Source organism: Oncorhynchus tshawytscha, linkage group LG08 (assembly GCF_018296145.1).
Source record: "Oncorhynchus tshawytscha isolate Ot180627B linkage group LG08, Otsh_v2.0, whole genome shotgun sequence".
NCBI lineage: Eukaryota > Metazoa > Chordata > Actinopteri > Salmoniformes > Salmonidae > Oncorhynchus > Oncorhynchus tshawytscha.
In genome coordinates, this window is record NC_056436.1 from 11,213,763 (window position 1) to 11,238,108 (window position 24,346).

At 43.5% G+C, this 24,346-nt stretch overlaps 1 protein-coding gene across 2 annotated transcripts in view; it reads right to left on the reverse strand.

Annotated features, from left to right (window-relative positions):
- The window catches only part of itsn2b (intersectin 2b), a 97,507-nt gene that overhangs the window by 67,930 nt on the left and 5,231 nt on the right, over positions 1–24,346 (reverse strand). The window contains exons 2-5 of one of the 2 annotated variants that reach the window (XM_042325192.1): positions 18,235–18,336; positions 10,976–11,044; positions 2,422–2,514; positions 1,336–1,399 (exon numbers count right to left, since the gene is read on the reverse strand). In XM_042325192.1, coding sequence (XP_042181126.1) covers positions 1,336–1,399; positions 2,422–2,514; positions 10,976–10,982 — 164 coding nt within the window. In that variant the 5' untranslated portion in view covers positions 10,983–11,044; positions 18,235–18,336. The remainder of the gene's footprint in view (positions 1–1,335; positions 1,400–2,421; positions 2,515–10,975; positions 11,045–18,234; positions 18,337–24,346) is intronic. The other variant, XM_042325193.1, reaches the window with a different exon arrangement.

Consider the following 24,346-nt stretch of genomic DNA (forward strand, 5'->3'; position numbering starts at 1 on the left):
TTACTGGCCAGTGACAATGTAATCTATTACTGGCCAGTGACAATGTAATCTATTACTGGCCGACGACAATGTAATCTATTACTGGCCGGCGACAATGTAATCTATTACTGGCTGGCGACAATGTAATCTATTACTGGCTGGCGACAATGTAATCCATTACTGGTCAGTGACAATGTAATCTATTACTGGTCAGTGACAATGTAATCTATTACTGGTCAGTGACAATGTAATCTATTACTGGTCAGTGACAATGTAATCTATTACTGGTCGGTGACAATGTAATCTATTACTGGTCAGTGACAGTGTAATCTATTACTGGCCGGCGACAATGTAATCCATTACTGGTCAGTGACAATGTAATCCATTACTGGTCAGTGACAATGTAATCCATTACTGGTCAGTGACAATGTAATCCATTACTGGCCAGTGACAATGTAATCTATTACTGGCCAGTGACAATGTAATCTATTACTGGCCGGTGACAATGTAATCTATTACTGGCCGACGACAATGTAATCTATTACTGGCTGGCGACAATGTAATCTATTACTGGCTGGCGACAATGTAATCTATTACTGGCTGGCGACAATGTAATCCTACTGGTCAGTGACAATGGCTGGTCAGTGACAATGTAATCTATTACTGGTCAGTGACAATGTAATCTATTACTGGTCAGTGACAATGTAATCTATTACTGGTCGGTGACAATGTAATCTATTACTGGTCAGTGACAGTGTAATCTATTACTGGCCGGCGACAATGTAATCCATTACTGGTCAGCGACAATGTAATCCATTCTATATTCAGGAAGTAACTAAATGTAAAGTCAAGGGGTGTGAATACATTCTGAAGAGACTGTATATGGAAGTAGTTTATCGCCAAAATAAATTAAATAAACAAATAATAATAATAATAACAACCCTGGTCTTTCTTATATCTCTCAGATACAGGACAGACACTTTAAATCAAACTTTATTCTCTGATATATTTTTGACCATCTGTTTTTCCATGTATGAATCTGGTATCCAATGCATTTCTATGTGCTAATAGCAGTAAGGCCAAATTCAATGGTTTTGTCTGTAATGTCGGACCACAGTAAAACTAGCTGTCGCCATTGGCTAATGGAGATCCTAATAATGTTTAATCAAAATCAAATAGCTAAATTACACCCCCCCCAGCTTAGACTGTTAAGGATTAAGGTTAATAATATTATAATTCTCTGCTGAGCAACTTGTAAAATATTTTTAAATTACCTTAGTAACGACTGCTCTCCTTAGTCACCTGGAAATTCCTATTACTGTCTGTGTGTCTGTCTGTGTGTCTGTCTGTGTGTACCATATCTCTGCAAGAACCGAGGAGGGAAGACCCGACTGCAAGAAGAACTTCCTGGCCCGCTCCCCTGGAGAGAGAGAACAAGAGAGGACGAGAGAGCGAGAGAGAGTGAGAGAGAGAGAGAGAGAGAGAGAGAGAGAGAGAGAGAGAGAGAGAGAGAGAGAGAGAGAGAGAACGAGAGAGCGAGAGAGAGAGAGAGAGAGCGAGAGAGCAAGAGAGAGAGAGAGAGAACGAGAGAGAGCGAGAGAGAGAGAGAACGAGAGAGAGAGAGAGAACGAGAGAGAGCGAGAGAGAGAGAGAGAGAGCAAGAGAGAGAGAGCGAGAGAACAAGAGAGAGAATGAGAGAACAAGAGAGAGAACGAGAGAGAGAGAGAGAGAGCAAGAGAGAGAGAGCGAGAGAACAAGAGAGAGAATGAGAGAACAAGAGAGAGAACGAGAGAGAGAGAGAGAGATAGAAGAGAGAGAGAGAACGAGAGAGAGCGAGAGAGAGAACGAGAGAGAGAGAGAGAGAGAGAACGAGAGAGAACGAGAGAGAGAGAGAAGCAAGAGAGAGAACGAGAGAGAGAGAAGAGAGAGAGAACGAGAGAGAGAAGAGAACAAGAGAGAACGAGAGAATGAGAGAGAGCGAGAGAGAGAAGAAGAGAGAACAAGAGAGAGAGAACAAGAGAGAGAGAACAAGAGAGAGAACGAGAGAGAGCGAGAGAACGAGAGAGAGCGAGAGAACGAGAGAGAGCGAGAGAGAGAACGAGAGAGAGAGTAGAGAGAGAGAGAAGAGAGAACGAGAGAGAGAGTAGAGAGAGAGAGAACGAGAGAGAGAGAAGAGAGAACGAGAGAGAACGAGAGGAGAGAGAGAACGAGAGAACGAGAGAGAATGAGAGAGAGAACGAGAGAACGAGAGAGAGAGAGAGAGAGAACGAGAGAGAGAGAACCAGAGGGAGAGAGAGAACGAGAGAGAGAGAGAACGAGAGAGAGAGAACGAGAGGGAGAGAGAGAACGAGAGAGAGACAACAGAAAAGACATCACAGTATGGAGAGATGGGGGAGAAAACGTAGTAAAATGTTGGTGTGGATGCATGCGGTGTCTTGGTACCTGAGATGTAGCCCATGGTGGGAGAGAGGGTGTCAAACTGTTTATCATGTTTGTTCCTCTCTTCTGGAGAGATAGCCCACACACTGAGGTCACCTGGAGAGAGAGAGGGTGTCAAACCATCTGTCAGGCCACGTCTGTCAGGCCTACACGTCTGTCAGGCCTACACGTCTGTCAGGCCTACACGTCTGTCAGGCCGACACGTCTGTCAGGACAAGGCAAACAGGTCTGTGGTAGTAAGACACATTTTTACGCTTTAGTCATTTAATCCAGAGAGATTTACAGTAGTGAGTCAGAGAGATTTACAGTAGTGAGTCAGAGAGATTTACAGTAGTGAGTCAGAGAGATTTACAGTAGTGAGTCAGAGAGATTTACAGTAGTGAGTCAGAGAGATTTACAGTAGTGAGTCAGAGAGATTTACAGTAGTGAGTGCATCCATTTTCATACTGGTCCCTCGTGGGAATTAACCCACAACTCTGGCGCCACACAGTACCAACTGAGCCATCCTCCCAGGGGCTTACTGAAAGTGGACACGGGGCTTACTGAAAGTGGACACGGGGCTTACTGAAAGTGGACACGGGGCTTACTGAAAGTGGACACGGGGCTTACTGAAAGTGGACACGGGGCTTACTGAAAGTGGACACGGGGCTTACTGAAAGTGGACACGGGGCTTACTGAAAGTGGACACGGGGCTTACTGAAAGTGGACACGGGGCTTACGGGTACAGTACAGGACAATATTACTTGAATCCATTGATCCAGTAGGTAGAGTATGTTTGTGCTGGGACTGATCTGTCTTCTCAGTAGGGTTTCGCCCTGTTAATCCAGGCTAATTCACATCCAGTAGGTAGAGTATGTTTGTGCTGGGACTGATCTGTCTTCTCAGTAGGGTTTCGCCCTGTTAATCCAGGCTAATTCACATCCAGTAGGTAGAGTATGTTTGTGCTGGGACTGATCTGTCTTCTCAGTAGGGTTTCGCCCTGTTAATCCAGGCTAATTCACATCCAGTAGGTAGAGTATGTTTGTGCTGGGACTGATCTGTCTTCTCAGTAGGGTTTCGCCCTGTTAATCCAGGCTAATTCACATCCAGTAGGTAGAGTATGTTTGTGCTGGGACTGATCTGTCTTCTCAGTAGGGTTTCGCCCTGTTAATCCAGGCTAATTCACATCGTTCAAACTGAACAGGGAGAACCACATAACAGAGGGACGTAGAGTTAGATACAACAGAACAGTATCAGGGAGGGACGTAGAGTTAGATACAACAGAACAGTATCAGGTAGGGACGTAGAGTTAGATACAACAGAACAGTATCAGGGAGGGACGTAGAGTTAGATACAACAGAACAGTATCAGGGAGGGACGTAGAGTTAGATACAACAGAACAGTATCAGGTAGGGACGTAGAGTTAGATACAACAGAACAGTATCAGGTAGGGACAGAGTTAGATACAACAGAACAGTATCAGGTAGGGACGTAGAGTTAGATACAACAGAACAGTATCAGGGAGGGACGTAGAGTTAGATACAACAGAACAGTATCAGGGAGGGACGTAGAGTTAGATACAACAGAACAGTATCAGGGAGGGACGTAGAGTTAGATACAACAGAATCAGGGAGGGACGTAGAGTTAGATACAACAGAACAGTATCAGGGAGGGACGTAGAGTTAGATACAACAGAACAGTATCAGGAGGGACGTAGAGTTAGATACAACAGAACAGTATCAGGGAGGGACGTAGAGTTAGATACAACAGAACAGTATCAGGGAGGGAGGTTAGATACAACAGTCAGGTAGGGACGTAGAGTTAGATACAACAGAACAGTATCAGGAGGGAAGAGTTAGATACAACAGAACAGTATCAGGGAGGGACGTAGAGTTAGATACAACAGAACAGTATCAGGAGGGACGTAGAGTTAGATACAACAGAACAGTATCAGGGAGGGACGTAGAGTTAGATACAACAGAACAGTATCAGGTAGGGACGTAGAGTTAGATACAACAGAACAGTATCAGGGAGGTACGTAGAGTTAGATACAACAGAACAGTATCAGGGAGGGACGTAGAGTTAGATACAACAGAACAGTATCAGGGAGGGAAGTAGAGTTAGATACAACAGAACAGTATCAGGTAGGGACGTAGAGTTAGATACAACAGAACAGTATCAGGGAGGGACGTAGAGTTAGATACAACAGAACAGTATCAGGGAGGGACGTAGAGTTAGATACAACAGAACAGTATCAGGGAGGGACGTAGAGTTAGATACAACAGAACAGTATCAGGGGGACGTAGAGTTAGATACAACAGAACAGTATCAGGGAGGGACGTAGAGTTAGATACAACAGAACAGTATCAGGGAGGGACGTAGAGTTAGATACAACAGAACAGTATCAGGGAGGACGTAGAGTTAGATACAACAGAACAGTATCAGGGAGGGACGTAGAGTTAGATACAACAGAACAGTATCAGGGAGGGACGTAGAGTTAGATACAACAGAACAGTATCAGGTAGGGACGTAGAGTTAGATACAACAGAACAGTATCAGGTAGGGACGTAGAGTTAGATACAACAGAACAGTATCAGGTAGGGACGTAGAGTTAGATACAACAGAACAGTATCAGGGAGGGACGTAGAGTTAGATACAACAGAACAGTATCAGGGAGGGACGTCAGGGAGGGAGTTAGATACAACAGAACAGTATCAGGAGGGACGTAGAGTTAGATACAACAGAACAGTATCAGGTAGGGACGTAGAGTTAGATACAACAGAACAGTATCAGGGAGGGACGTAGAGTTAGATACAACAGAACAGTATCAGGGAGGGACGTAGAGTTAGATACAACAGAACAGTATCAGGGAGGGACTGGTTAGATACAACAGAACAGTATCAGGTAGGGGAGTTAGATACAACAGAACAGTATCAGGGGGAGGGATACAACAGAACAGTTAGAGAGTTAGATACAACAGAACAGTATCAATTCAGGTAGAGTTAGATACAACAGAACAGTATCAGGTAGGGACGTAGAGTTAGATACAACAGAACAGTATCTGAGTTAGATACAACAGAACAGTATCAGGGAGGGACCTGTAGATACAACAGAACAATCAGGGAGGGACGTAGAGTTAGATACAACAGAACAGTATCAGGGAGGGACGTAGAGTTAGATACAACAGAACAGTATCAGGTAGGGACGTAGAGTTAGATACAACAGAACAGTATCCTGAGTTAGATACAACAGAACAGTATCAGGGAGGGACGTAGAGTTAGATACAACAGAACAGTATCAGGGAGGACGTAGAGTTAGTTACAACAGAACAGTATGGGACGTAGAGTTAGATACAACAGAACAGTATCAGGAGGGTTTACAACAGAACAGTATCAGGGAGGGACTAGAGTTAGATACAACAGAACAGTATCAGGGAGGACGTAGAGTTAGATACAACAGAACAGTATCAGGGAGGTAGAGAGTTAGTTACAACAGAACAGTATCAGGGGGACGTAGAGTTAGATACAACAGAACAGTATCAGGGAGGGACGTAGAGTTAGATACAACAGAACAGTATCAGGTAGGGACGTAGAGTTAGATACAACAGAACAGTATCAGGGAGGACGTAGAGTTAGATACAACAGAACCATCAGGTAGAGTTAGATACAACAGGTCAGGTAGGGACGTAGAGTTAGATACAACAGAACAGTATCAGGGAGGGACGTAGAGAGTACAACAGAACAGTATGATACAACAGAACAGTATCAGGTAGGGACGGAGTTAGATACAACAGAACAGTATCAGGAGGACTAGAGTTAGATACAACAGAACAGTATCAGGACTAGAGTTAGATACAACAGAACAGTATCAGGTAGGGACGTAGAGTTAGATACAACAGAACAGTATCAGGGAGGGACTAGAGTCTAGATACAACAGAACAGTATCAGGGAGGGACGTAGAGTTAGATACAACAGAACAGGACTAAGTTAGATACAACAGAACAGTATCAGGGAGGGACGTAGAGTTAGATACAACAGAACAGTATCAGGGAGGGACGTAGAGTTAGATACAACAGAACAGTATCAGGGAGGGACGTAGAGTTAGATACAACAGAACAGTATCAGGTAGGGACGTAGAGTTAGATACAACAGAACAGTATCAGGGATCAGGGAGTTGACGTAGTTAGATACAACAGAACAGTATCAGGTAGGGACGTAGAGTTAGATACAACAGAACAGTATCAGGGAGGGACGTAGAGTTAGATACAACAGAACAGTATCACAGAGGGACGTAGAGTTAGATACAACAGAACAGTATCAGGTAGGGACGTAGAGTTAGATACAACAGAACAGTATCAGGGAGGGACGTAGAGTTAGATACAACAGAACAGTATCAGGTAGGGACGTAGAGTTAGATACAACAGAACAGTATCAGGGAGGGACGTAGAGTTAGATACAACAGAACAGTATCAGGGAGGGACGTAGAGTTAGATACAACAGAACAGTATCAGGGAGGGACGTAGAGTTAGATACAACAGAACAGTATCAGGGAGGGACGTAGAGTTAGATACAACAGAACAGTATCAGGGAGGTACGTAGAGTTAGATACAACAGAACAGTATCAGGGAGGGACGTAGAGTTAGATACAACAGAACAGTATCAGGGAGGGACGTAGAGTTAGATACAACAGAACAGTATCAGGGAGGGACGTAGAGTTAGATACAACAGAACAGTATCAGGGAGGGACGTAGAGTTAGATACAACAGAACAGTATCAGGGAGGGACGTAGAGTTAGATACAACAGAACAGTATCAGGTAGGACGTAGAGTTAGATACAACAGAACAGTATCAGGGAGGTACGTAGAGTTAGATACAACAGAACAGTATCAGGTAGGGACGTAGAGTTAGATACAACAGAACAGTATCAGGGAGGGACGTAGAGTTAGATACAACAGAACAGTATCAGGTAGGGACGTAGAGTTAGATACAACAGAACAGTATCAGGGAGGGACGTAGAGTTAGATACAACAGAACAGTATCAGGGAGGGACGTAGAGTTAGATACAACAGAACAGTATCAGGTAGGGACGTAGAGTTAGATACAACAGAACAGTATCAGGGAGGGACGTAGAGTTAGATACAACAGAACAGTATCAGGGAGGGACGTAGAGTTAGATACAACAGAACAGTATCAGGGAGGGAAGTAGATTTAGATACAACAGAACAGTATCAGGGAGGGACGTAGAGTTAGATACAACAGAACAGTATCAGGTAGGGAGGGATACAACAGAACAGTTAGATACAACAGAACAGTATCAGGGAGGGACGTAGAGTTAGATACAACAGAACAGTATCAGGGAGGGACGTAGAGTTAGATACAACAGAACAGTATCAGGAACAGTATCAGGGACGTAGAGTTAGATACAACAGAACAGTATCAGGGAGGGACGTAGAGTTAGATACAACAGAACAGTATCAGGGAGGGACGTAGAGTTAGATACAACAGAACAGTATCAGGGAGGGACGTAGAGTTAGATACAACAGAACAGTATCAGGTTAGATACAACAGAACAGTATCAGGAGGGACGTAGAGTTAGATACAACAGAACAGTATCAGGGAGGGACGTAGAGTTAGATACAACAGAACAGTATCAGGGAGGGACGTAGAGTTAGATACAACAGAACAGTATCAGGTAGGGACGTAGAGTTAGATACAACAGAACAGTATCAGGAGGGACGTAGAGTTAGATACAACAGAACAGTATCAGGGAGGGACGTAGAGTTAGATACAACAGAACAGTATCAGGGAGGGACGTAGAGTTAGATACAACAGAACAGTATCAGGTAGGGACGTAGAGTTAGATACAACAGAACAGTATCAGGGAGGGACGTAGAGTTAGATACAACAGAACAGTATCAGGGTAGAGTTAGGGACAGGGAGGGAGAGTTAGATACAACAGAACAGTATCAGGGACGTAGAGTTAGATACAACAGAACAGTATCAGGGAGGTTAGAGTTAGATACAACAGAACAGTATCAGGGAGGGACGTAGAGTTAGATACAACAGAACAGTATCAGGGAGGGACGTAGAGTTAGATACAACAGAACAGTATCAGGGAGGGACGTAGAGTTAGATACAACAGAACAGTATCAGGGAGGGACGTAGAGTTAGATACAACAGAACAGTATCAGGGAGGGACGTAGAGTTAGATACAACAGAACAGTATCAGGGAGGGACGTAGAGTTAGATACAACAGTATCAGGGAGGGACGTAGAGTTAGATACAACAGAACAGTATCAGGGAGGGACGTAGAGTTAGATACAACAGAACAGTATCAGGGAGGGACGTAGAGTTAGATACAACAGAACAGTATCAGGTAGGGACGTAGAGTTAGATACAACAGAACAGTATCAGGGAGGGACGTAGAGTTAGATACAACAGAACAGTATCAGGGAGGGACGTAGAGTTAGATACAACAGAACAGTATCAGGGAGGGACGTAGAGTTAGATACAACAGAACAGTATCAGGGAGGGACGTAGAGTTAGATACAACAGAACAGTATCAGGTAGGGACGTAGAGTTAGATACAACAGAACAGTATCAGGGAGGGACGTAGAGTTAGATACAACAGAACAGTATCAGGGAGGGACGTAGAGTTAGATACAACAGAACAGTATCAGGGAGGGACGTAGAGTTAGATACAACAGAACAGTATCAGGGAGGGACGTAGAGTTAGATACAACAGAACAGTATCAGGAGGGACGTAGAGTTAGATACAACAGAACAGTATCAGGGAGGGACGTAGAGTTAGATACAACAGAACAGTATCAGGTAGGGACGTAGAGTTAGATACAACAGAACAGTATCAGGGAGGGACGTAGAGTTAGATACAACAGAACAGTATCAGGGAGGGACGTAGAGTTAGATACAACAGAACAGTATCAGGGAGGGACGTAGAGTTAGATACAACAGAACAGTATCAGGAGGGACGTAGAGTTAGATACAACAGAACAGTATCAGGAGGGACGTAGAGTTAGATACAACAGAACAGTAACGTAGAGTTAGATACAACAGAACAGTATCAGGGAGGGACGTAGAGTTAGATACAACAGAACAGTATCAGGGAGGGACGTAGAGTTAGATACAACAGAACAGTATCAGGGAGGGACGTAGAGTTAGATACAACAGAACAGTATCAGGGAGGGACGTAGAGTTAGATACAACAGAACAGTATCAGGGAGGGACGTAGAGTTAGATACAACAGAACAGTATCAGGGAGGGACGTAGAGTTAGATACAACAGAACAGTATCAGGGAGGGACGTAGAGTTAGATACAACAGAACAGTATCAGGGAGGGACGTAGAGTTAGATACAACAGAACAGTATCAGGGAGGGACGTAGAGTTAGATACAACAGAACAGTATCAGGAGGTACGTAGAGTTAGATACAACAGAACAGTATCAGGGAGGGACGTAGAGTTAGATACAACAGAACAGTATCAGGTAGGGACGTAGAGTTAGATAACACTAGAGTAGCATCAGGGAGGGACGTAGAGTTAGATACAACAGAACAGTATCAGGTAGGGACGTAGAGTTAGATACAACAGAACAGTATCAGGGAGGGACGTAGAGTTAGATACAACAGAACAGTATCAGGGAGGGACGTAGAGTTAGATACAACAGAACAGTATCAGGGAGGGACGTAGAGTTAGATACAACAGAACAGTATCAGGGAGGGACGTAGAGTTAGATACAACAGAACAGTATCAGGGAGGGACGTAGAGTTAGATACAACAGAACAGTATCAGGGAGGGACGTAGAGTTAGATACAACAGAACAGTATCAGGTAGGTACGTAGAGTTAGATACAACAGAACAGTATCAGGTAGGTACGTAGAGTTAGATACAACAGAACAGTATCAGGTAGGGACGTAGAGTTAGATACAACAGAACAGTATCAGGTAGGGACGTAGAGTTAGATACAACAGAACAGTATCAGGTAGGGACGTAGAGTTAGATAACACTAGAGTAGCATCAGGGAGGTATGTAGAGTTAGATACAACAGAACAGATACAGCAGTAGAACAGACTCAGGTACAGTAGATACAGCAGTAGAACAGACTCAGGTACAGTAGATACAGCAGTAGAACAGACTCAGGTACAGTAGATACAGCAGTAGAACAGACTCAGGTACAGTAGATACAGCAGTAGAACAGACTCAGGTACAGTAGATACAGGAGCTGGATAGTGAGAGACAGAGTGGTGCTGCAGTGAACAGCACAGTGAACTAGAACCTGCTCCTGCAGCGAGGACAGTCTGGAGGGGAGAGACTCATAATGATAATACAGCTGTATGTGCCATTGAGGGAGAGCGGGAAAATGACCGAACACACACACACACCCACACACACACACACACACACACACACACACACACACACACACACACACACACACACACACACACACACACACACACACACACACACACACACACACACACACACACACACACACACACACACACACACACACACACACACAGACACACACACACACAGAGTAATGAAGCCGTGCTCTTACCATTCATGGCTGCAAGTGGCAGAGGGGGCGGCTCCCGTTCCTCTACTCAGCCGGCCGGCTCGCAGTCATCTGCAAAACACACACACCCACACTAGTGTCCAAGCACTCAAACACACTGAGCAAAACGTCCTCTCATTAATAATGAATGGAGGGCAGAGCGCTGCTCACCCCAGAGAGAGAGATAAAGAGAGAGAGTTAAAGAGAGAGAGAGGTAAAGAGAGAGAGATAAAGAGAGAGAGATAAAGAGAGAGAGAAAGAGAGAGAGAAAGAGAGAGAGAAAGAGAGAGAGAAAGAGAGAGATAAAGAGAGAGAAAGAGAGAGATAAAGAGAGAGAGAGGTAAAGAGAGAGAGATAAAGAGAGAGAGAGATAAAGAGAGAGAGAAAGAGAGAGAGAGAAAGAGAGAGAGAGAAAGAGAGAAAGAGAAAGAGAGAGAGAGAAAGAGAGAAAGAGAGAGATAAGAGAGAGAAAGAGAGATAAAGAGAGAGATAAAGAGAGAGAGATAAGAGAGAGAAAGAGAGAGATAAAGAGAGAGAGAAAGAGAGAGAGAGGTAAAGAGAGAGATAAAGAGAGAGAGAGGTAAAGAGAGAGATAAAGAGAGAGAGAGATAAAGAGAGAGTGGTAAAAAGAGAGAGAGAGATAAAGAGTACACAGTGTCAGAATACCTGACCACTGTGACTGACCCAAACTTAAGGAAAGCTTTGACTATATACAGACTCAGTGAGCATAGCCTTGCTATTGAGAAAGGCCGCCGTAGGCAGACATGGCTCTCAAGAGAAAGACAGGCTATGTGCTCACTGCCCACAAAATGAGGTGGAAACTGAGCTGCACTTCCCAACCTCCTGCCCAATGTATGACCATATTAGAGATACATATTTCCCTCAGATTACACAGATCCACAAAGAATTTGAAAACAAACCCAATTTTGATAAACTCCCATATCTACTGGGTGAAATTCCAGTGTGCCATCACAGCAGCAAGATGTGTGACCTGTTGCCACGAGAAAAGGGCAACCAGTGAAGAACAAACACCATTGTAAATACAACCCATATTTATGCTTATTTATTTTCCCTTGTGTTCTTTAACCATTTGTACATTGTAAAAACACTGTATATATATGACATTTGTAATGTCTTTATTGTTTTGAAACTTCTGTATGTGTAATGTTTACTGTTAATTTGTATTGTTTATTTCACTTTTGTATGTTATCTACTTGCTTTGGCAATGTTAACACATGTTTCCCATGCCAATAAAGCCCCTTGAATTGAATTGAATTTGAATTGATAAAGAGAGGAGCAGCTGCTCAGTTTCTCATTGGTCAGCAGGTTAACAGGGTTTCTCCTGTTAACGAAAAGCATGTTAAATACTGTCATTGCACACAGAGTGAGTCCATGAAACTTATTATGTGACTTCTTGTTAAGGATTTAGGCTTACCATAACAAACCATAACAAACCATAACAAAGGGGTTGAATACTTAGGCACTGTATGTGGCAGGGACTCCAGAAAATCACAGACTATAAAGGCGAAAACCACACCAACGCCTCGCTCTCGGATAAGCGAAACACCTTCGCCCGCTTCTAGGAAAACACAGTGCCACCGACGTGGCCCACCACCGCTCACGGGGACTGTCTGCCCACGGGGACTGTCTGCCCACGGGGACTGTCTGCCCACGGGGACTGTCTGCCCACGGGGACTGTCTGCTCACGAGGACTGTCTGCCCACGGGGACTGTCTGCTCACGGGGACTGTCTGCTCACTGCCCACGGGGACTGTCTGCCCACGGGACTGTCTGCCACGGGGACTGTCTGCCCACGGGGACTGTCTGCCCACGGGGACTGTCTGCTCACTGTCTGCCCACGGGACTGTCTGCCCACGGGGACTGTCTGCCCACGGGGACTGTCTGCCCACGAGGACTGTCTGCTCACGAGGACTGTCTGCCCACGGGGACTGTCTGCTCACGGGGACTGTCTGCCCACGGGGACTGTCTGCTCATGGAGACTGTCTGCCCACGGGGACTGTCTGCCCACGGGGACTGTCTTGCCCACTGTCTGGGGACTGTCTGCCCACGGGGACTGTCTGCCCACGAGGACTGTCTGCTCACGAGGACTGTCTGCTCACGAGGACTGTCTGCCCACGAGGACTGTCTGCTCATGGGGACTGTCTGCTCATGGGGACTGTCTGCCCACGGGGACTGTCTGCTCATGGAGACTGTCTGCCCACGAGGACTGTCTGCTCACGGGACTGTCTGCCCACGGGGACTGTCTTGCCCATGGGGACTGTCTTGCCCACGGGGACTGTCTGCCCACGGGGACTGTCTTGCCCACGGGGACTGTCTGCCCACGGGGACTGTCTTGCCCACGGGGACTGTCTGCTCACGTTCGCCGTGGCCGACACGAGTAAGACATTTGAGCATGTTAACCCTGGCAAGGCTGCCGGCCCAGACGGCATAACAAGCCGCATCCTCAGAGCTTGTGCAGACCAGCAGGCTGGAGTGTTTACAGACATATTCAATCTCTCCCTATCCCAGTCTGTCGTCCCCTCTTGCTTCAAAATGTCCACCATTGTTCCTGTACCCAAGAAAGTGAAAGTACCTGCCCTAAATGTCTATCGCCACGTAGCACTCAGTCCTGTCATCATGAAGTGCTTTGAGAGACTAGTCAAGGATCATATCACCTCCATCTTACCCGACACCTAAGACCACGTGTCAAACTCATTCCATGGAGGACCGAATGTCTGCAGATTTTTGCTCCACCCTTGTACTTGATAGAATTAAAGTCACTAATTAGTAAGGAACTCCCCTCACCTGTTTTTTTAGGTCATTTAAAAAAAAAACATTAAAAAAAAATAAAACACACAGACACTTGGCCCAACATGGAATGAGTTCGACACCCCTGCCCTAGACCCACAACAATTTACATACCGCCCCAACAGATCCATGGATGTAGCAATCACACTGGCTTTCCCATCTGGACAAGAAGAATACCTATGTAAGAATGCTGTTCATCGACTACAGCTCAGCCTTCAACACCATAGTGCCTTCCAATTTCATCACTAAGCTCGGGGCCCTTGGGTCTGAACCCCGCCCTGTGCAACAGAGTCATGGACTTCCTGAAGGGCCGACTCCAGGTGGTACAGGTAGGCAACAAAACCTCCACCACACTGATCATCAACAAGGGGACCCCACAAGGGTGCGTGCTCAGCCCCCTTCTGCACTCCCTGTTCACCCATGACTACGTGGCCATGCGCATGTCCAACTCAATCATCAAGTTTGCAGGTAACAGAGGTAGGCCTGATTACCAACAATGACGAGACAGCCTACAGGGAGGGAGGTGGTGAGGGCCCTGGTGGAGTGGTGCCAGGAAAATAACCACTCCCTTAATGTCAACAAAATGAAGGAGCTGATCAAGGACTTCAGGAGAAAGCACGTCCCCGACCACATGAGTGGAGAGGGTGAAAAGCTTCAAGTTCCTCAGCGTGCATGCAAAATAGCGGACCCAGAGAAGCCAAGGGAGGTGATAGGTCGGAATGAAGTGGACCCACAATTGTACAAAAATAATACCTGAATTTATTACAGATATAGGGTTTCAGGATACAAGGCTTGTCTCAAACAGTCCATAGCAGCAACATTCAGGACATGAAAACTCACAAAAAATGACAAATGTCGAGTCTAAAACTCAGCGTCTCAAAAGGGTTCCTACTGCATCTAAGTCTGGGCCTAAAGGGTAAACAGCATAACTAGGGGATTACCCCTTTTCCAGCTCTAAACAGAGCCCAACTCCCCTTACTGGGACTAAATATTGTCTACCAGAACAGCCTAAATCAACTGTCTGTGGACCACATTGTAAAATGGTGTTCAAATCTCAGCTGAAAGAAAAGGAAAACATTTATCACCTTTGATCCTCAACCCCACCCACACTTATTAACCAATGAGAAGCAGCATTTGATTAGAATAACTTTACTTTGTTAATTAGACCAGGTAACACTATGGAAAACATGATTCGTTAATTGCATTCATTAGTTTGAAATCACCATATTTCGTCATGTACAATTTAGTTAAAAAGACAGAGCTACATCAAATAGAACATGATTCATGTACAATTTAGTTTAAAAGACAGAGATACATCAAATAGATGATGATTCATGTACAATTTAGTTTAAAAGACAGAGCTACATCAAATAGAACATTTCAGAGCTACATCAAATAGAAGATGATTCAACAAATAGAAATTTAGTTTAAAAGACAGAGCTACATCAAATAGATGATTCATGTACAATTTAGTTTAAAAGACAGAGCTACATCAAATAGAACATGATTCATGTACAATTTAGTTAAAAAGACAGAGCTACATCAAATAGAACATGATTCATGTACAATTTAGTTTAAAAGACAGAGATACATCAAATAGATGATGATTCATGTACAATTTAGTTTAAAAGACAGAGCTACATCAAATAGAACATGATTCATGTACAATTTAGTTTAAAAGACAGAGCTACATCAAATAGAACATGATTCATGTACAATTTAGTTTAAAAGACAGAGCTACATCAAATAGAAGATGATTCATGTACAATTTAGTTTAAAAGACAGAGCTACATCAAATAGAACATGATTCATGTACAATTTAGTTTAAAAGACAGAGCTACATCAAATAGAAGATGATTCATGTACAATTTAGTTTAAAAGACAGAGCTACATCAAATAGAAGATGATTCATGTACAATTTAGTTTAAAAGACAGAGCTACATCAAATAGAAGATGATTCATGTACAATTTAGTTTAAAAGACAGAGCTACATCAAATAGAAGATGATTCATGTACAATTTAGTTTAAAAGACAGAGCTACATCAAATAGAAGATGATTAGAACTACTACTGAGGGAGACTAAACGCATGGCTGAACTACATGCTAATTATCTAACACACCACACCTGGTTTAAACCTGAACAACCAACTTGGTAGCAAACAACAAAGGTCAGGAACACCTAAACTGGTAGATAGCCATGCATGGACCTTTGCACTTTATCCAAACCACACATGTATATACATTGAATCATTTTAAAGATAATATTAACTTCCATTTTGAAATGGTAATGAGGCCAGACGAAGGCTGCCTCTTCACAGTGCACATCACTGACAACCTGAAAATGGTCCACACACACAGAGAGTGTGGTGAAGAAGGTGCAACATTGAGCCTCTTCAACACAAGGAGGCTGAAGAAGTTTGGCTTGGCCCCTAAGACCCTCAGGAACTACTACAGATGCACCATTGAGAGCATCCTGTCGACCTGTATCACCATCCGGGCTCTACAGAGGGTGGTGAGTCACCGGGGGAACACTGCCTGCCCACCTGGTGTCACAGGAAGGGTAAGGAGATCATCAAGGACACGAGGTCACCCGAGCCACAACCTGTTCACCCCACTACCATCTAGAAGGTGGAGACAGTACAGGTGCATCAAAGCCTGGGACCGAGAGACTGAAGCACAGCTTCTATCTCCAGGCCATCAGACTGTTAAATAGTTATCATCAGCCGGCATCCGCCCAGTACCCTGCCCTGAACATTAGTCACTGTTACTAGCCGGCCACCACCTGGCACTCTACCCTGCACCTTACAGACTGCTGCCCTATGTACATAGAGTCATGGAACACTGGTCACTTTAATAATGTTTACATACTGTTTTACCCACTTCATATGTAAATACTGTATTCTAGTCAAGGCTATATAACTACTGCTGTACACACCTTTTCTATTCATACACTGTCCATACACACCATCATATACATTTACAGTGTATTTACACTGAACAAAAATATAAAACAACGTGTAAAGTGTTGGTCCCGTGTTGGTTCATGTTTCATGAACTGAAAGAAAAGATCCCAGAAATGTTCCATATTCAAAAAAAAAAGGTTTCTTTCTCTCAAATTTTGTGCACACATTTTTTACATCCCTGTTAGTGAGCATTTCTCATTTGCCAAAATAATCCATCCAGCCAAAATAATCCATCCACCTGACAGGTGTGTGGCATATGAAGAAGCTGATAAAAACAGCATGATCATTACACAGGTGCACCTTGTTCTGGGGACAATAAAAGGCCACTAAAATGTGCAGATGTCACACAACACAGTGCCACAGATGTCTCAAGTTTTGAGGGAGTGAGAAATTGGCATGTTGAATGCAGGAATGTCCACCAGAGCGGTTGCCAGCAAATGTAATGTTAATTTCTCTACCATAAGCCGCCTCAAATGTTGTTTTAGAGAATTTGTATTATGTCCTACCGGTCTCACAACTGAAGACCACGTGTTTGGCGTTGTGTGGGCGAGCGGTTTGCTGATGTCAACGTTGTGAACAGACTGCCCCATGGTGGCAGTGGGGTCATGGTATGGGCAGGCATAAGCTACGGACAACCAACACAATTGCATTTTATCGATGGCAATTTGAATGCACAAAAATACCTGATCCACGCCCCTACATTTTAAGGTATCTGTGACCAACAGATGCATATCTGTATTTCCAGTCATGTGAAATCCATAGATTAGGGCCTAATGAATATATTTAATTTGACTGAATTCCTTATATGAACAGTAACTCAGTAAAACTGATTACATTTTGCATGTTGCGTTTATATTTTTGTTCAGTATTTATTCTGGACTCTGACACTGCATGTCCTAATATTTCTATTAATTCCTTTCTTAAAATTTTGGAGAAAAAATTTTTTGTTCAGAATTGACCAAAGGGACATTTCTAAATTGATCAAACGGGACAGATATGGCCCGTGGGCCACCAGTTGAATAGCCCTGCCCTACAGGATGCTGGAGGTTGAGGCTTTAGAATTGATCTGTCCTGTCCCAAATAAACCCTTAGCGCCTGACCATAGAACCTTCCAGATGGGAAGGCTTGGACAGGTGTACGAGAGGTAAACTAATGTGGTAATGGCGGAGGGGGAAGAGACAGAGGGAGGGGTGGAGGGAAGGAGGGGTGGGTCACTAGCTAAAGCCATCTAGCGCTCAAAAAATAAGTATATGGATTCTGCACTGACCACATCTTGTGTTGAAAAGGAGAGAATACCGCTACAGAGAGAACAGAGTGACAACTCTGGGCCTGTAGAGATGACATCATCAGAACACCAGTTAACCCTGTCATCATTCTCTGTGGGAGTTCTACTCTACCAAACAGGGAATAACACAACACACATATCAGGGCTGAGATACAGAGACCGAACAGAAAGGAGAGAGGGTAGGAACAACACAGTCACTGTCCATACCTCTCACTGATCTATTGAGGCAATTCCATTCGGGGCGATGAGCGCTGACTCAACACACACCTGAGTCATCCTGTCACAGCTCAGGAATGTAGACTGGCAGCTCTGAGAGAGAAATATAGAAAAAAAGGAGAGAAAAAAAGAGCTGAGAGAATGAGAGCATGTAGGGTGGATCGAGGGATACGCCTAGCCGTGACGTGACCTAAAGCCCATCTCACCATGGTGACATCAGAACTTTAAATGGTAAACTATAGAGCTATTTGAATCACTGCAACATGAACACAGATTAATGATGTTTACCTCTCTTTCTTTCGGGGCACGCCTCTCCCTCCCATTGTTTCACCCTGAAGCCTTTGGGTGAGTTCCATCTAGAAACTCCCTCTACACAGGCCTGGACAGATGATCATTGGGCCTACAGACAGATTAGCTGACAACGTCAGGAAAACGATGCAGGAGTTTCAATGGGGCTGAAGTCTGTTTGTTGTGATTCTGGACGGCCAGATAGCTAGCAATATTGACAAGAAACTGTGGGGAATCGTAAGTGGCTCGTTTGAGCTAGTTTCATCTGGTTCTTGATACCTTGTCTTAGGGTGTTCTGACTGATACCATGTCTATGCTAATATGGCTCAAATTCACTAGCTAGCTAACCAACAACTGTATCAATGTATTTGAGAATCAACATGTGCTCATTGTGCAAATGTATTTATGTTTCAATAAACATTGGAAAGGAAATATAGTTTTCATGACGTCCACAGTCTCTGCGTGTCTCTCTGTCTCTGGTAGTGATGCACCGATATGCTGTAATAGAAATAAGGCCATGCTATTTAAACAAAAATAAATCATCCTCCCTGATCTTAAAAACAGCACCGACCATCACTGCAACCCATCTATAGCCTATTGATGTGGTCCTTGACATACTGAAGACCTCTCCAGACATTGAAAATATCTGTATATCTGCCTGGACCTACCAAGGATGAAGTTCTCCACAGCCAATCACAGACAAGATGGAGATCAGTGCAGTTTCCCAAAAACATCTTAAGGCTAAATTAATCATTTTAGCGCAATGGTTCTAACGATGAATTTAACCTTGATCTAGAGAATATTAGGTCACCTGATCTCATCTAGGCTGGATTGGCTATCTGGATGAAGGTTTAATCTGGATTAACGGGTGTGGAACTACTTAAAATCTCTCCCTGATCACAGTCAAGACCAGAGCTGGAGAACAGCTAGCTACTGTTGGTATAGTTTGGGTTATGGGCATTTCCATGGTAATGGAATTGCGTTGAGACTCAAGATTTATCACTTAAAATGTATTCCAAACATAAACCATTGATTTCAAAGTTTAACGAACCGTACAACTCTATGCACAAAGACTATTTTTAACAAATTTACACAGAACATTTTACAAAACCATGTTAACTGGAAGAACTGTGCAAATGCAAAGTTTGGTACAAGAATTTCGGTAAAATCTCTTCGTTTTTTTTTTTGTCTCCCCATGTTTTCCAAAAAGTCTAAAATATCTGCTCCAAATTAAGATTCATCGATGTCTTCAGAAAGAATGGAGTGTGAGCTACGACATGACACAATGGACACAACGGTTATTGAACTAGGTTTACATTAAGTGTTGTGGATTTCCACCCGGTAACAGAATTTCATCATGGGATCTGTACTACATAACGATGGATATGAATGTCATTCTCTTCATGGTGATGTATCCTAAATAGGTCAACAAAAAGGTATAAATATGCAATATCCTCCGTTGCATATTTGGGTATTAAACAACACACAGGCTATTATTTTAATGAGTTCTGCCCCCAAAACAAGACCAAATTTGGTTGGTCCACATAGGACCAAATCTGAACCAATCATAGACGTCTGTTTCACAAGTTTCAATATCAAAGTACAGCACAGTACAGTAGAGAGGAGTAGAGTTCAGTACAGTAGAGAGGAGTAGAGTTCAGTACAGTACAGTAGAGAGGAGTAGAGTTCAGTACAGTACAGTACAGTAGAGAGGAGTAGAGTACAGTACAGTAGAGAGGAGTAGAGTACAGTACAGTAGAGAGGAGTAGAGTACAGTACAGTAGAGAGGAGTAGAGTTCAGTACAGCACAGAACAGAACAGTAGAGAGGAGTAGAGTACAGTACAGTAGAGAGGAGTAGAGTTCAGTACAGTAGAGAGGAGTAGAGTTCAGTACAGCACAGAACAGAACAGTAGAGAGGAGTAGAGTACAGTACAGTAGAGAGGAGTAGAGTTCAGTACACAGTAGAGAGGAGTAGAGTTCAGTACGGTACAGTACAGTAGAGAGGAGTAGAGTTCAGTACAGTACAGAACAGTAGAGAGGAGTAGAGTTCAGTACGGTACAGTACAGTAGAGAGGAGTAGAGTACAGTACAGTAGAGAGGAGTAGAGTTCAGTACAGTAGAGAGGAGTAGAGTTCAGTACGGTACAGTACAGTAGAGAGGAGTAGAGTTCAGTACAGTACAGAACAGTAGAGAGGAGTAGAGTTCAGTACGGTACAGTACAGTAGAGAGGAGTAGAGTTCAGTACAGTACAGAACAGAACAGTAGAGAGGAGTAGAGTTCAGTACAGTACAGAACAGTAGAGAGGAGTAGAGTACAGTACAGTAGAGAGGAGTAGAGTTCAGTACAGTAGAGAGGAGTAGAGTTCAGTACAGTAGAGAGGAGTAGAGTACAGTACAGTAGAGAGGAGTAGAGTTCAGTACAGTACAGTAGAGTTCAGTACAGTACAGAACAGTAGAGAGGAGTAGAGTACAGTACAGTAGAGAGGAGTAGAGTTCAGTACGGTACAGTACAGTAGAGAGGAGTAGAGTTCAGTACAGTACAGAACAGAACAGTAGAGAGGAGTAGAGTACAGTACAGTAGAGAGGAGTAGAGTTCAGTACAGTACAGAACAGTACAGTAGAGAGGAGTAGAGTTCAGTAAAGTACAGTACAGTAGAGAGGAGTAGAGTTCAGTACAGTACAGAACAGTAGAGAGGAGTAGAGTTCAGTAAAGTACAGAACAGTAGAGAGGAGTAGAGTTCAGTAAAGTACAGAACAGTAGAGAGGTGTAGAGTTCAGTAAAGTACAGAACAGTAGAGTTCAGTACAGTAAAGTACAGAGCAGTAGAGGGGAGTAGAGTTCAGTAAAGTACAGAACAGTAGAGAGGAGTAGAGTTCAGTAAAGTACAGTACAGTAGAGAGGAGTAGAGTTCAGTAAAGTACAGAACAGTAGAGAGGAGTAGCGTTCAGTAAAGTACAGTACAGTAGAGTACAGAACAGTAGAGAGGAGTAGAGTTCAGTAAAGTACAGTACAGTAGAGTACAGAACAGTAGAGAGGAGTAGAGTTCAGTAAAGTACAGTACAGTAGAGTACAGAACAGTAGAGAGGAGTAGAGTTCAGTAAAGTACAGTACAGTAGAGTACAGTAGAGTAGAGAGGAGTAGAGTTCAGTAAAGTACAGAACAGTAGAGAGGAGTAGAGTTCAGTAAAGTACAGTACAGTAGAGTACAGAACAGTAGAGAGGAGTAGAGTTCAGTAAAGTACAGTACAGTAGAGTACAGAACAGTAGAGAGGAGTAGAGTTCAGTAAAGTACAGTACAGTAGAGTACAGAACAGTAGAGAGGAGTAGAGTTCAGTAAAGTACAGTACAGTAGAGTACAGAACAGTAGAGAGGAGTAGAGTTCAGTAAAGTACAGAACAGTAGAGAGGAGTAGAGTTCAGTACAGTACAGTACAGTAGAGAGGAGTAGAGTTCAGTACAGTACAGAACAGTAGAGAGGAGTAGAGTTCAGTACGGTACAGTACAGTAGAGAGGAGTAGAGTTCAGTACAGTACAGAACAGAACAGTAGAGAGGAGTAGAGTTCAGTACAGTACAGAACAGTAGAGAGGAGTAGAGTACAGTACAGTAGAGAGGAGTAGAGTTCAGTACAGTAGAGAGGAGTAGAGTACAGTACAGTAGAGAGGAGTAGAGTTCAGTACAGTACAGTACAGTACAGTACAGAACAGTAGAGAGGAGTAGAGTACAGTACAGTAGAGAGGAGTAGAGTTCAGTACAGTACAGTACAGTAGAGAGGAGTAGAGTTCAGTACAGTACAGAACAGAACAGTACAGTAGAGTACAGTACAGTAGAGAGGAGTAGAGTTCAGTACAGTACAGAACAGTACAGAGTACAGTAGAGAGGAGTAGAGTTCAGTACAATACAGTACAGTAGAGAGGAGTAGAGTTCAGTACAGTACAGAACAGTAGAGAGGAGTAGAGTTCAGTAAAGTACAGTACAGTAGAGAGGAGTAGAGTTCAGTAAAGTACAGAACAGTAGAGAGGTGTAGAGTTCAGTAAAGTACAGAACAGTAGAGTCAGTACAGTAAAGTACAGAGCAGTAGAGGGAGTAGAGTTCAGTAAAGTACAGAACAGTAGAGAGGAGTAGAGTTCAGTAAAGTACAGTACAGTAGAGAGGAGTAGAGTTCAGTAAAGTACAGAACAGTAGAGAGGAGTAGAGTTCAGTAAAGTACAGTACAGTAGAGTACAGAACAGTAGAGAGGAGTAGAGTTCAGTAAAGTACAGTACAGTAGAGTACAGAACAGTAGAGAGGAGTAGAGTTCAGTAAAGTACAGTACAGTAGAGTACAGAACAGTAGAGAGGAGTAGAGTTCAGTAAAGTACAGTACAGTAGAGTACAGAACAGTAGAGAGGAGTAGAGTTCAGTAAAGTACAGAACAGTAGAGAGGAGTAGAGTTCAGTAAAGTACAGTACAGTAGAGTACAGAACAGTAGAGAGGAGTAGAGTTCAGTACAGTACAGTACAGTAGAGTACAGAACAGTAGAGAGGAGTAGAGTTCAGTAAAGTACAGTACAGTAGAGTACAGAACAGTAGAGAGGAGTAGAGTTCAGTAAAGTACAGTACAGTAGAGTACAGAACAGTAGAGAGGAGTAGAGTTCAGTACAGTACAGTACAGTAGAGTACAGAACAGTAGAGAGGAGTAGAGTTCAGTAAAGTACAGTACAGTAGAGTACAGAACAGTAGAGAGGAGTAGAGTTCAGTAAAGTACAGTACAGTAGAGTACAGAACAGTAGAGAGGAGTAGAGTTCAGTACAGTACAGTACAGTAGAGTACAGAACAGTAGAGAGGAGTAGAGTTCAGTAAAGTACAGTACAGTAGAGTACAGAACAGTAGAGAGGAGTAGAGTTCAGTAAAGTACAGAACAGTAGAGAGGAGTAGAGTTCAGTAAAGTACAGTACAGTAAAGTACAGAACAGTAGAGAGGAGTAGAGTTCAGTAAAGTACAGTACAGTAGAGAGGAGTAGAGTTCAGTAAAGTACAGAACAGTAGAGAGGAGTAGAGTTCAGTAAAGTACAGTACAGTAGAGAGGAGTAGAGTTCAGTAAAGTACAGAACAGTAGAGAGGAGTAGCGTTCAGTAAAGTACAGTAAAGTACAGAACAGTAGAGAGGAGTAGAGTTCAGTAAAGTACAGAACAGTAGAGTACAGAACAGTAGAGAGGAGTAGAGTTCAGTACAGTACAGTAGAGTTCAGTACAGTACAGTAGAGAGGAGTAGAGTTCAGTACAGTACAGAACAGAACAGTAGAGAGGAGTAGAGTACAGTAGAGAGGAGTAGAGTTCAGTACAGTACAGTACAGTAGAGAGGAGTAGAGTTCAGTACGGTACAGTACAGTAGAGAGGAGTAGAGTTCAGTAAAGTACAGAACAGTAGAGAGGAGTAGAGTTCAGTACAGTACAGAACAGTAGAGAGGAGTAGAGTTCAGTACAGTACAGTACAGTAGAGAGGAGTAGAGTTCAGTACAGTACAGTACAGAACAGAGCGGTAGAGAGGAGTAGAGTTCAGTAAAGTACAGAACAGTAGAGAGGTGTAGAGTTCAGTAAAGTACAGAACAGTAGAGTTCAGTACAGTAAAGTACAGAGCAGTAGAGGGGAGTAGAGTTCAGTAAAGTACAGAACAGTAGAGAGGAGTAGAGTTCAGTACAGTACAGTACAGAGCAGTAGAGGGAGTAGAGTTCAGTAAAGTACAGAACAGTAGAGAGGAGTAGAGTTCAGTAAAGTACAGTACAGTAGAGAGGAGTAGAGTTCAGTAAAGTACAGAACAGTAGAGAGGAGTAGCGTTCAGTAA